At 35.2% G+C, this 15,193-nt stretch overlaps 1 protein-coding gene across 1 annotated transcript; it reads right to left on the reverse strand.

Annotated features, from left to right (window-relative positions):
* Nucleotides 1–2,812: 2,812 nt before the first annotated feature.
* Nucleotides 2,813–6,281, reverse strand: LOC140978810 (CASP-like protein 1). Its single transcript, XM_073444038.1, has 3 exons — nucleotides 5,911–6,281; nucleotides 3,531–3,657; nucleotides 2,813–3,215 (listed from the first exon to the last, which is right to left on the reverse strand). Exons 1-3 carry the CDS (start codon nucleotides 6,180–6,182, stop codon nucleotides 2,991–2,993), a joined length of 624 nt encoding a protein of 207 aa, XP_073300139.1. The 5' UTR covers nucleotides 6,183–6,281; the 3' UTR covers nucleotides 2,813–2,990.
* Between the last annotated feature and the right edge of the window lie 8,912 nt (nucleotides 6,282–15,193).

The raw sequence follows: 15,193 nt of genomic DNA on the forward strand, positions 1-15,193 counted from the left end.
ATATAGTCTATATTTATTTTACTTTTAATAACCTTGCGATTCTACATGGCTTATTCTTGTTTTTTTTTCAGATATCGGTTAATTTTTGTCACTTTTCACGAGATTTGAAGATTATATCTTGGTCTCTAAGGATTTATTTTGATGATTATTTTGAGATCCTCTATCCAAACTATATAGTCTATATTTATTTTACTTTTATTACATTAATTTGTTTAATGCATTGGATCTTTTAGTGTTTCATTTTATTTTAGTTATTATCTATTTTCTCCTTTCTATGAGTTTTTTTACTTAATTATTTGATGTTACGTTGGTTTCTTTTATTTAATAATTCTTGTCACTTTTCACAAAATTTGAAGATTTTATCTTGGTCCCTAAGAATTTATTTTGATTGTTATTTTGAACTCCCCTATCCAAACTATATAGTCTATATTTATTTTACTTTTATTACATTAATTTGTTTAATGCATTGGATCTTTTAGTGTTTCATTTTATTTTAGTGATTATCTATTTTCCTCTTTCTATGAGTTTTTTTATTTAATTTTTTGATGTTATGTTAGTTTCTTTGATTTAATTAGTTTAATTTATCGATGGTTCGTGTTTTGTTACCGTTTCTTTTCCTTCATCTTTTTTACAGTTCATTTAATCTATATAATATATTTATCATTTTTCACAAATTATGAGATTATATTAGTTTCCAAAGATTTATTTTGATAGTTATTTTAAGTTCTCCTCTTCCGAATGATATATTAATCTATATTTATTTTAGTTTTATTATATTAAGAACTTTTAACCTCATTGTTTAAATATTACTGATGTACCACACCACATTAACTAAGTCATGATTACTAATAAAAGTATATTATTATTATTATTATTATTATTATTATTATTATTATTATTATTATTATTATTATTATTATTATTATTTGTTTGGTGCAATAATTTTCCCTGCTTGGTAGAGCGATCGAGCCGTGGTGCTTGAGCAGCTGTGCGGTTTAAAAGATTTAAGTTGCACCATTACCACCAGCTATAGCTTTTGGTAAAGCGGTAAGCACTCGGTCCTACATTATTGCAACTCAACGGAGCGTATGTGTGGGTAAATGATTGTCACTGTCACCTCCACTCAAAATTTTTCATGATGAAATAGTTGAGATAAAGTGTGGTTAGGATAGTATATCGGTTTGCTTTCGGATGAGATCATTTGATTTGTGATCGTGTATACCTCGATTAATATTATGTTAATTTAACTAAATTAATAACGTGTTGTAAATTATTTGAGAAAAATAAATTTAAAGATTGAGATTGAAAATGATAGTAACCTTATTTCATTATTTGGTTGAATTAACGACAAATATTACAAAATACCTTAATATGATACTTTATTTTATTTTAATTTCATAAATTATGATATTTAATTAATATCTCAATATTTATCTCAAGCTTACACTTTTCTACAAGTTTCATTAAAATCGTGTCAGTAAATGTCATTTTTCTTATGATATTTTTCCAATAAAAATGAACACTACGTGCATGTAAATTCTATGTGTTTTTTTGCAAAAAAAATTTATATTTTATTTATATTATAATTTGATTAGTTTGATTTATTTCAATTTTATTCAAAAGAGAAAAAGTAAGGATAAATTAAAAAGAATGAAAATTACTTTCTACTTTTGAACAAAATTTATGATATAATCTTTAAAAAAAATTTAATCAATATAGTCTTTATAATAAATATGAATTATCATTTATTATATATTACAATTTTACATATAATATTTTTTAACTGAGTATTATATGTTATTTTATTTATATTTGTGTTTTACTATACATATTTATTTGAGTGATAATATGTTAAAATTTTATTTCACTGAAATTATTAATCACTAATATTAATTTAAATGATTGATTCTGATATAAAATTAATTATCTATAATATGTATTCTTAAAAAAACATAGAAATTAAATAAAATCCGCAATGAGTTAAAATTTAGCAAAAACAAAAGTGATATTTAACTTAATAAAAATTTTAATGGTTTTATTTTAACATTATTATGATAATTTAGTAACTTAAGAGAATTTTATTTGACGTTTGTCTATGTGTATTCCATTTAAGTACTAGTTTTGATTTTGGTATAATTCACTATTCTGTTAATTTTATTTTTATTGTTTTTCATTTTGAATGATAGTTGGATGAAAAATATTTTTACCGATTTATCATTTAAGAGAGCTGTCATTATTCCGCAGATTGAAAAATGTCATATAAATAAGTGAATATATATGATTTATTGTCATGATGTATTTTTATGTATNTACAGACAAAAAACTCTGTTCCTCCCTCCAGCAATCTGATCTGTTTTCGTGCAACTTGCAATTATACCACAATCGCTGTAATTTGGAGAGGTATCCTGAACGAACCATTCGTAGACATAACATAATCGTTGCATTTTGGCTTATAATCTTTGTCATCAACATTTTAACTTCAAAACATACAAAAACATCCTATATAAATCATCAGACAACCACGTTTTGGTTTAGTTTGTTTCCAAATCGCTGTTGTTCATTTCCTACTCTGATCCAGATCCAGAGTGATCTGCTGCACCTGTAAAATGTTGAGGTTGACGCTAAGAAGAATGCTCATGTTTTATGGCTGCCGGTCTTGGGGCGTGAAAGTAACTGCATTTTTTGCATAATCTTATTGTGATAAATGTTTAAAACTTAATGATGTGTGAATATTCAAAGCCTGATATTCCTTATCTCGATCACAGATTAAATAGTTTCCTCAAATTTTGTCCGATTATTGGAAATTCACACATTAAAAATGCACAATCCAGTAGTTGAAGTTCAAGCAAGTACTTGATACGTACGTCAACAAATATACATAACAAATAAATTAAACATACAGATTCTAGTTCTTTTCATTCTTCAACTCCACAAGAAACACATATAAATATGCACACTGACACACACCACATGTTCGATTATTCGCGACCCTATTTCGGTATTTTCTTGGACAAGGCGTAGACGGAGAGCAAAACAAGCAACACGAGCACGATGGATCCAAACAAGGAGAGAGCCACAGAAGCTCCAAAGTGCCTGCAGACCTTATCATATATGTTGCACACTTTCATCCAGCCAGCATGGGAGTTGCCCTTCAAACCTATGTAAGCGACTGCACCGGCCGCTCCAGTTGCTGAAGCCACAATTCCTAACAGCAGCTGCAAAACAAAACATCGTCGCATTTGGTGCATTCATTTCCACTATTTTTGAACATCTCATCAAGAAAATAACTAGTAAATAAACGAGAAATCTAGCTCCCACAATTTTTTGTTTGATTTAAACTTATGTGCTAGCACCTTAAATTATATTTCTTTTGAGTAAAATATCTGGCAGCTATACATAACATTTTATAAACTATTTCGTGTCCGTGTTCGTTATATAACGAAAAAATGTATGTCAAATGATTGTAATTTGTACATCTTATAAACTTTTTCAAGATCTTAGTAAAGCAGGGGCATTGAAATTAAACTTACCACGTCGATTATGACAAAATGAGAAAGTGCCTTTGTGAAGCAGCCAGGCTTGAGAAGGGAGTAGAAGGATAATAGAGTGGAGATGACGGCATAAAAGCCTGTAACTGAGAGTGCTGCTACAAAGTATCTGCACCGAAAATAATATTCCTAATTAAAACAACCGTGACGGCCCGTTCAATTCCGTGAAGGCACATAAATAAATATGTGATATTCCAACAATAACAGCGTTCCAGTAACTCACTCGTTTTAGCATAAAACTTAGACACGACTGCGATACTCTTGTCACACATCTTAAAAATTAAATATTTAAAATGAGTTTATAATGGCTTACAATAGACTTCTATAGCAACTTGGGTTAATCATTTTCATAAAGCGAGGACGAATACGAAGTAGTTGCTATAGGGGCCCATTGTGCAGTCACGTAGTTGCTATAGGGGCCCATGGTATCAGAGCCGGTCACCGGCATGGAACACCGGGAAATAAGTGCTATGCGGGGCAAAATGCTACGTGTATGGGAGCCACCTCTTGAATCTGCAAGGCAAAGTGCTACATGACGGGAGCCACCTCTTGATCCTGTAGGAGTCACATCTAGATTCTCGGTGCTGGTGGATCGAGGGGTCAGGCCGCGACAAGGACGTCGCGTTCTGAAGGAGGGATGATTGTGATACTCTTGTCACACATCTTAAAAATTAAATATTTAAAATGAGTTTATAATGGCTTACAATAGACTTCTATAGCAACTTGGGTTAATCATCTTCGTAAAGCAAGGACGAATACGAATTAGTTGCTATAGGGGCCCATTGTACAGTCACGCAGCCATGGGCCTGGGCTCGGGGCGTGACAAAGACAGTTGTTCCTGTTCCAAAGCGGCCGTCCCGCAACGGCGATGAACATGAACCATCGCTATGTGTGTGTATAATAAATGTGTATTGTATAACAAATCTGTTAAGTAGAAAGGTCCCTAGACAGTCGTGAATGTATATGACAAGTTTTCAGTCTGTTACTGTTGTCTTGTCATTTTAGGTGATGCCAATATTTTACGGATTAAAATGTTTTTTCTCGTATGCAAGAATTGATTGAATTATTTGATAAGTAAAAATTTGTGTGAGACGGTCTCACGAGTCGTATTTTGTCAGACGGATCTCTTATTTGGGTCATCTATGAAAAAGTATTATTTTTTATGCTAAAAGTATTACTTTTTATTGTGAATATCGGTAGGGTTGACCCGTCTCACTAAGATTCGTGAGACCGTCTCACAAAAGACATACACTCTTATTGATATAAGCATGGAAATGCCTATTATTCGATTCAAATTTATTTTTATCGACCATAAAAGGAATAGTTGGAATACTTTTATATTAAAAAAAGAATAAAAATAAATAAAATTTATTATTTAAACTCGACTCAATAATTAGCTACGTACGTAAACATTTCAAAAATCTCGTAATTCATTAATTTGGCACCATTAATAACTTTTTTCTCCACACTAACTAATCAAATTATTGAAAGATCAGAATCTTTCCTTTTTCAAAACTCTTTTCTTCATCAGTTGAAATTTGTGTCATTCTTCTTTAAGGTTCCTTTAATTATTCTATTACTTTTTTCAGAGAAATTGTAAACTGAAAAAAAAAAAATGAGAATTGTTATCGACACTCCAATGTTTATTCTCACTTCACATTGTTATTGGGATTTCAAAAATTTATTCTTAGACTCCACTTTCATGGTTTAAATACCACACAAAAATGATAAAAGCTTAGTGTAAGAATAATTTTTTGGAGTGCCTTTAACAATTCCAAAAATATAAATAAATAAATAAATAAATAAATAAATAAATAAATATATATATATAAAATAGAGATTACGATTGTTTTAATATTTAATTTAGAGTTTGATAGTTTTAGTGCACTCTTACCAAAACTTGAATATTTTTCCATAGAAATGGTCAAACAAATTATTATGTCCAACTGTTAATTAAATCCATTTAATATTTCAAAAAATCAACGGACTGGGTTCATAAGAGAAGGAGACGGACAAATTAGCTATGCAAAAGAGAATTTGAAATTAAAAATTCAGTAACATTTTTCGTTAACGACTAAATTAAGGAAAAATACGCGAAGAAACGGGTTTTGATCTCAAATAATATGGACAAAACAAATAAGAGTAAGTCTTCTAGGAGACAGTCTCATGGATTTATATTCGATAGACGAGACGACCTAGTTTATACATACGATGAAAAAATAATATTTTTACATAAAAAATATTATTTTCTCATGAGTCGATCAGATATTTGTCTCACAAAATTGATCATTGATTAAAAATATGATTTATCTTTCATGTATTTTTAGATGAAATATATGTATATATATTGAAAAAAACTTACATGTATGCTGGGGATTGATTAAATTTCGCATCCCTTAGGGCCAAAGGAAATGGCGGAAATGGCGATATTGGAACCAGCTCCGTTTGCTTGCTTGTGACAATCACCAACACAGCCACGAGTGCCGAAGCAAACAACAAGAATCTCAGCACAACCTCAAGCAATGCAAAGTACTTGGTAGGCACCGCATCCCCCGAAGTTTTCATCTCCGGCGGCGGCGGCGCAACCTTCTCGGGCTCTTGCGCCACCTTTTCGGTTGTCTCTGTAGTCGCCATGGAAATTTTTCTGGGTTTTTTCGTTTTCCTTTCTGAGTTACTTCGCTCAAAATTTAGTTGGATAATGGAAGTTAGTGTGAAAAATTTTATGATTATGGGATAAGAATATGTATGTATTATATAGAATGCGAGTTATGTCTTGTGTTTATTGTTTTTTGGTTTAGAGTTTCCTGCACGCCAAGCTAATGATTTAAATAAATAAAATACAATGATTTGATTTGAAATTCGGTGCATTTTATTATCACAATGTAATTTACGGTCGTTTTCTTTCGATGTGTATTGAGTAAATCTCGGATTAACGTAGTAGTCTATAGACTACACTCGTGAGTTACTGGACAAATATTGTGTGATATACTAACTCAATAAGGACGTTGAATGGAGAATCAAATCATTTATCATTGGTCAGGTAAACTTTCTTTCTTTTGAATTTGGATAATAGGATGGTTGCGTGTGAATGTTTAGTCTAATCGAAGCAATAGTTTGACATTGGAATATCTTTGAAATGCATATTTTTATAAAATTGACTTATATTTAATCATTGGAAGTGGTACATTGAAATTGTCATATTAAAATTTAAGAAAATAACCACATATAACTGTTCATACAAACAAAAAGTTGTTTTTTTTTAAGGTGACATTGGATTGAATATGTATTTGATTTGACCTTTTATCTAATTAAAACCCATCATAACTATTGTTGAAATTATGTGACTGGACATGGATTGGACTCGAAATTGTAAAGACTACCAGCCACATAATTTCAATAATAATTACAACAATTTTTACTATATCAAATCGACCTGTCTCAAATAAATAGATCCGTGAGATTTTCTAATTCACTTCAATTTTTCCATCAAAGCAAATCAAAAAAGTTGAAATTCATTAATAGAAGCACAATGTAATTCCCTTTTAGCTCTTTTCAATTGGTTAGCATTCGATCAGTTTAGTTACCGATCTAATCGAAATTTTTGAACTATCCAAAATTTGCATCCTAGTCGAAATAAATAAATTGATTCATTCAAGCTACATAATCAACCTAGCCGAACACAACTAAAATAGTGAAAGTAATTGAACCAAAATATGTCTATAATAATTGCCCTTCTTAAATTTGGTATATTTTGATTGTTCTCTATATTCGATTACTTTTTTTCTAAAAAAAAAATGGTACTAAATCGAAGATATCTATTTGTTTGGCCATTTGTTGTAGTATTCCGTCATATTTTAACTCATGGGGCAGTTCAATTTTAACCCTTAGAATTCACATGTCCTAAAATGGATATACTCTTTAGCCAGAATTCACATTTATTGAACTTAGCATAGAGCTCATTTTATCTTAAGGTTTGAAGAGCAAGGTGGAGGTGCTCTTTTTGAACTTTCTCGTTAGGGCAATAGACGAGGATGTCGTCGATGAATACTACTGTGAATTGATCCAGGAATGATTTGAATACTATGTTCATCAGGTCCATGAATGCTGACGGCGCGTTCGTTAGGCCAAAAGGCATCACTATGAATTCATAATGCTCATACCTTATTCGAAAGGCCGTTTTGGGGATATCTTCAGCCCTGACCTTCAACTGGTGATAGCCTGTCCTCATATCCAGCTTAGAAAAGACTGCGGTTCCCTTAAGCTGATCAAACAGGTCGTTTAGCCTCGGTAGAGGGTACTTGTTCTTGATTGTGATCTTGTTTAGTTCTCTATAGTCGATGCAAAATCTCATACTTCCATCTTTCTTCTTTACGAAGAGTGCTGGAGCTCTTCATGGGGACATACTCGATCGAATTTTCTTTTTATCTAGAAATTCTTGAAGTTGTTCCTTTAGCTCCTTGAGTTCGGCTAGTTCCATTCAATAAGGTGCCTTAGAAATTGATACAGCACCCAAAACCAGGTTGATTTCGAACTCAACTTCGCGGTCCGGGACTATCCCAGAGATTTCTTCTGAAAAAACACCTAGGAATTCTCGTACTATCGAGATGTCTTCCAGTTTGAGTTCGACTTCCCCCTTTACTTCGCCGACCATCGCTAGATAGATATCTTCTCCGGATTTCATGGCTTTCCATACTTGGGAAGCGGAAAAGAGTGAATTCTGTTCCTTGGATTTATCATGATACTCGACTTCCTCCTGATTTGGGGTTCAAAGTTGAACTCTATTTCCTTTAAAGTCTACCATCACATTGTTTCTTGCTAACCAATCCATCCCTAGAATGATGTCGAAATCGGTCATAATCAATTGTATCAAGTTGGCACTGAAGGTCTAATTACCGATACTGATTTTACAATCTCTGTGAATTTCATGAATTTCAATGGCCCTACTTGTAGGTCTGGATATTCGAAAGGGATCGGTTAGTTTCTCGGGCTTACGTCCTAAGTTCTTAGATAACCTCTTAGCCATAAAGGAATGTGTAGCATCATAGTTAAATAACACATAAGCAAGCACTTTCTGAATTAGGATGGTACCTGACACGACTTCATTGGCGTCGTCTGCCTCTTCCTATGTCATGGCAAAAACTCTGGCATTAGGTGTGTTATCCTTCGGCTTGTTGGGGTCCGCTCCCCCATTTGGCCATGTTCCTTTGTTGGGCCCAGCTACTCGGTTGGCGGCTTTAGGACACTTTGCAATTTGGTGCCTCGGTTTCTCTCATCCAAAGCACATGTCGATGGCTCTTCGGCACTCTCGGTGTGTCCAAAATGATATTTTGGGCATGACCTGGGTCCTTGATAGTTCGTGGTGGGAAATTGCCCTGTGGGAGGTCTGTCCGAGTGATTGGGCTTTTTGAAATTCTGTACGCCCTGAGAAGGTTGACCGATAAGAGGGCATTTATTTTTGCTTTCCCCCTCTTTTCGTTGGATGTCGGTTTCGGCTTGGATAGCCGTGCCCATCAGATATGAAAAATTGGTTGACTGGTTGGCTGGTAGACTGCTAAAGCCGAATGGATTTGGCTGTTCAATCCTTTCTTGAAGCGAAATTTCAAGACCTCATCTGCCATGATTGTCAGGGCATATGATCCAAAGGCATTGATCTAGGAGATGTGGTCTACAACTGACAGATCTGGGGCTTGAGTGAAAATTTTAAGCTCACTCAATTTCTGCAGTTTGACCTCGGCTGGATAGTATTGCTTCAGGAAGGAATCTCGGAAGTGCTGCCATGTGACTGGTACATCAGCGGTCATGGCTGACGAGATTGCTTCCCACCACTTGCCTGCTTTTTCTTCTAGGAAATACACGACCGCATCCTCCTTAAGTACCTCGGGGACTTCCAACAGTCGCATCTGAGTTTCTATAGTTTTTAACCAACTCTGGCCAACTTCAGGATCAGCGTCCCCTTGAATGTTGGGTATCTGTTCTTGCGAAGAGATTCATGGTGGAACTTGATTCTATTCAGCGGTGGAGGTGGAGGTGGAGGTGGCTAATTGGCGTTCGGATTCACTAATCCTTGCAGTGTTGTTGCCACTATGGAAATCAGATCTGCTTGGTTCATGTTGAATGCTGGCGGAGGTCCATTATCCTCTTCGTTGCTACGGTTGTATTGGCATAGCGGGGGTTACGATTCTGCCTTGGTGGTCTGCCGACCATCCTACAATTCAAAGGTTTATAAGAATTTGTTACACGAATTGACAGCTTAAAATTAAATAAAATAGGCAATCTGAATGGAATAACAAAAGTAGTACTGAAAACAAAATGTGCGAAAGACAATGACAATGAAATAAACGACAAAATGTGGAAAGAAACTCCTAGTACTAAAAGTGCGAATGACAATGACACTATACTCTACTCTCTCCATTCCCAACAGCTTCTATGGGTTCCGCCTCTATCTCTACAGATTCTTCATACTCAAGCTCTTTTTTCTGCATCTGCTCCATCAACCGCATGAGCTAGGTATTTTCTCTTGTGAGTTGTGTCACCTGCGTCTTCAACCCTTGTATCTCTACATTAGCCTCATTGAGCGATTAACGGGTGTGTTGATTCTGATTCCTTAGTGCCTCAGATTGCTTGATCAAGCGGTGGGTGACGTCCGAGATATTATTCATCGCATCACATGATTCCCTCAATCTCTTTTTATCCTTATCATTCTGCTGTTTCTCCTTGTCCAAGTCTGTTTCGTATCACTCCAAGTCCTTACGCAGCCTCTCTTCTAGGTAATTATTGGTCTCTATGTCGTCTCTCAGAGCTATGTTGTCACCTCTCAATTGTTCATATTGGTGGATTGTATTATTTAGCCATTCAAGCTGCTCTGCTTTGGATGCGGCCCGTGCTTCGCATTCCTGCCTCTCTTCCTATAGTTGGGCTCTAAGGCGCTTGATCAGGCCTTTTTGGCACTTGAGGTCAAGCTCTTGCAAACGGATGACAGCATGTGCCCGAGAACGGGTCGTAAGGGAGTTGATGAAGCTATTTCTTGAAATCATAAGAAAAAATGGAAAGGCTCAGAATAAGTTCAATTATATAGAATAGAAGAGAGTAAATACTGATATATATATTTTTCAAAAATTTTCCAAAAATGAAAAGTTTGGAGATACACATATGGATTTGATGCATATGTCTACAAGATTCTAGAACAATCGACAGAATCAAATTCGAAGTTTCCTACGAAAAGTTGTAGGCTTTACAAAGTTTTCCTAAAATGGCAAAAACGCAAATTTGGATACTTAAACGAAAGATGTTCACGATTCTGACCCCTACCTCATGATAAAAGTGGTGAAAATCACTCGTTGGGCCGTTTTGGAGGGGATAACATTGGCCTTGATCCAAAATTTGACCGAAATTTTTTTTGTAAACATTTTTCCCCAACTGGATTATGAACAGAAGCCAGGTGGTGTGCGGTATGAAAAAGAAATTTGAGACATGAACTGTGGAGGAGAATTCATCAGGACTATGGGTGAAATTTTTGTCTCATTTGATGAGGAAGAATTGGAGTAAAAGAAAATACACTAGAATAAGGTAATGACTCATCATTCAAAAATGACATGTCGACTGGTATAGACCTGTTCACGACTGTAAATCAAGACAAGGATATAACCTTTGTAATTTGGCCGGCTCTGATACCACTTAAATGTCACGTCCCGGGACCGGGGTTAGTCAACACCAGCGTTTTTTAGCAATCACACAATGGAAAACAACAAGTCTCATAGTACAGTATAAACCAAAACCAATTTATATCATATTTTCCAAAGAAATAACATTGTCTTTACAACAAAGTAACTGAAAACGATAGAAATATTGCTGAAACGTTTTACAACCTAAATAAAACGTATACTTTAAGTGATATTCTCGCATATCACCAGCAGAACTGGTCCGACTCTTCTTCTTCAATCTATTCTGTAGACTAATTTGGAAATGGATATTAAGAGGTGAGTGATATGGTCATCACTTAGCAAGTGGAGGTCGTTCGAGTACATACATAACAATATATATACATTTAAAAAACACAAACCATGCATCACATGATTCATATCAACACATTTTTTATCCAAGAACTGAGATTCCTCTACTTTTCATGGTTTACTGATATTAGTTCTTAATTTTTACTCATCTAAGGGGGCGATGCCATATAACCGTTACAATCCCACTATGTAAAGGCCATAAACATGTCATATTGGGATTCTCACCCATATCCAATCGAATCCTCATAATACATACACAAAAAAATACGATAATCGTATCAAGAAGGGGGTAGAAGAAAAATTTGCATTCGACCGAATTTTCGAAAAATGAAAATATGCATAACCAAAAATTAAATTTTAAAACAAGTTCACTTACCTCAGATCTGAAGAGAAACGTACTTCGAATTTCCTTCTGGGTCTGAACTGCAGTAGAGCTTCGCTACTTGACAGAACTCGGAGAGCAAAATTTCGAAAATTCTAGGAAGAGTTTAGGGAGAATTTCGAAAATTTTGAGATGTGACTGTAGAGCCCGTAAATTTGACTACGTATAAGTCATGCATAATTCCTAGTATTTAAATTAAAATGATTTTTATTGCATGAGTATTTAAATGCTTTTCTTTAAATTTAATTATTTTACGCAGTAGTTTAATTACTACATTTTCAGTTAAATAAGTGAGGCCGGACCGGAGTTGGAGTAAAGAGATAAATTTTAATATTAAGAAAATGTTCTTAGAATTTATTTAAGATAAATAATAAGTCATTTTAAAATAAAAGAATGTTTAGGGAATTATTTAATTAACTTGAGATAAGTAGCAAATAAATTCTTTATGTCCAATAATTTAATTAATAGCCTAAATTAAAATATGTGACCAATTGAGATAAGTTAATCTAGACTTATTTTAGTTAAGAAATTATAATTTAACATGATAGTAAATGTACCTTTAAGATTTAAAGATCTAGCCATTCATGCAAGATAATGTTATTCCTTAACTAATTAATTAATTCACTAAAATATTTAATGGGTAGATAAAACTTTAAATATTTAAAATACATGAATTAAGCAATATTTCTACCTAATTTAGCATTCAAAATTTCGGCCCCCTCATTATCCAACCCAATCTTGATTATTTTGGCAACTCTCCATTGATATCATTTCCTTAATCATTTTTTGGTTTGATAATTCCTACACTTTTAATCCTCATTAATTGATAATTAAAAAATTTTCCTACCCCATTTATTTAGTAGAAAAAAATCGGCCACCCTTGTTTTAGGATTTAAAAATATTTGACAACCCATTCCTTTGATTCTTTCCTAATCCTTTTCTTGTTAGATAATCTCCTAAACTTTTATTCACCAATAATTAACATTTAAGCAATTTTCCTACTCATTAACTAGCAAATAATCGGCCATCACCCCATTTAAAATCTCCTTCAAATCAAATCATATCATCTCATTTCCTTATCTCCAAAACTCAAAAGATAACAAGATTCATTCCTCCCTTTTATCTAGCACCTTCCCTCATTTCTCCCTAACCATTTTCTCCCCACCATTTCCACCGAAATTCAGTAGGTTTCAGAGAGAAAATCGTGTGAGGTTGAGAGAAAAACAAGAGAGAAAATTTGTAGAAAGAAACAACTCCGTCTCCTCCGCGCCGCGTCGCCGTATTCTTTCGTTTTTCATTCAAACGACATCAAGGCATGTGTATATTTTCCTTTTCTCTTCAATCAAGCCATATAGGTATTTTTAAACATCATATGTACACGATTTCATGCAAGAAAACCGAAATATGACAGCAAATTTTTGTAAAATTCTGCACAGATTTTTTTAGCCTTCCTTGTGCACTTCACGTTTTCTGCTGTTTTGATGGTTCAGGTGGTTGGCTCGATTCCAGTGGCTCGGCGCTGCATCTAGACATGTACTAGGACATGTTAGGGTCATGTAACAACGTTGGTTCCAGCCCCTTCACGCTGGAGATAGAGTTTTGACAGCAACACCCCAAACATGTCACTTTGTGGATCGAAATTGGCATGTGTATTGTCAAGGGTGATGCTTCTGATCTTGGCTGCCCTAGGGGCTATAGCCATGGTTAGAACATCTCCTTGTTATGTCTAAGACATGACCAAGTCGCCCTTTTGAGGCTTGGTCCACGATGGAATCGGTTTTCAAATAAAAGAAACAAGAACAGATTTTCGGCCCCTTCATTTTTCCTGCATGTGTAATTTCGGTTTTGGTGGATGGTGTGGATCTGGTTTGGCCTATGGCCCTTAGCCACGGTTCATACCATACCCCAAGATGTCTAGGTCGTGCCATGGTCAATGAAATGGCCACTGGAACGACACGAGACAACGAACAAAGCAAAACACCCCTCACGCGCGCAAGGGTGCTATCGGGTGGAACTTTTCTGATGTTGCTGGAATAATTCGAATGGTGGCTGGCCTAGGGCCCTTAGCCATGGTTCAAATCATTCCTTGGGATGTTGTGGAGAGGCTCTGGTCGGTGGTTCAAGCCCCAATGGCCAAAAGTCTCGCAAACGACGCGATGCAAGCGAAGTTGCTGCTGCTGGAATTTGACAGCAACTTGCTGTGTCGGTTCGGAGGCTCGTTTGAGTTCTTGGTTGGCTTTTAGCCTATGGCCTTGGACTGGACAGTGCCTCATCGAGTTAGGAAGGCCACGTTTTTGGCCGTTCGTGATTCGGATCATTTTTGAGGTCGTACGAGAATTTACGGTGCGATGTGCCAAATTGACTCTCGAAAGAGCGTTTCATGTTTTGGCCTCCATTCACCTAGATTTCGGCCCTCACCATTTTAGGAGCATAAATTCATAATTTTAAGTGTATTTTAATCATGACTATACGTTGGTTCAGTGTTGGTTCGGGTTGGCTCGGAGTCATGATTAAATACGAAGTCGTCGAGCGTCATTGTCGCATTTTTTTTACTTAAATTGCATAGTTGGTCAAGTAGAAGCTATTGCATATTTTTCATGGCATATTTAGGTTGCAGCGAGCCTGGGAACGATCCAATCCAGTTGGTAAAAATAATACAGGATATTTCATTATACAATTTAATTATATTACGTGCATGAAAATAGAAAATACTTATTTTGAGATTTATGCGATATTGCTTGTGGTCAATTCACTATTTTGGGAGCACTATTTACTCGGTCGCCAGTGACCGATCAGTTCAGTTTGGTACCACCCGGTCGCCAGTGACCGGTCAGTTCAGTTCAGTTTGATACTCCCCCGGTAGCCAGTTACCGATCAGTTCAGTTCAGTGCAGGGGCCACATGCGTAGACCATAATCTCAACAGAAAATTATTACCAGTTATTTCAGTACAGGGCTCCAAGGAGCAACATTTTTACTACGATTTTAATTCAGTCATGCACGTATTATAATTGCTCAGTACAGGTTATTTTCAGTATGCCCCATGACATGATATTTTATCCCATGCAAAATTTTACTAGTATTTACTCGTTACCTACGATATATGCATGCTGAGTCTTTAGGCTCACTAGACTTGATTGTTGTAGGTACTGATGAGGTCAGGGCCGAGGGCGGGGACCAGTGAGCCAGCTTGGGTCAGCAGTAGTGGCACCCGAGGACCTCAGTTCAGCATTTATTATTTTATTTCTCAAACAAT

This window comes from Primulina huaijiensis, chromosome 6 (genome assembly GCF_012295235.1).
Source record: "Primulina huaijiensis isolate GDHJ02 chromosome 6, ASM1229523v2, whole genome shotgun sequence".
In the NCBI taxonomy this organism is placed as follows: Eukaryota; Viridiplantae; Streptophyta; class Magnoliopsida; order Lamiales; family Gesneriaceae; genus Primulina; species Primulina huaijiensis.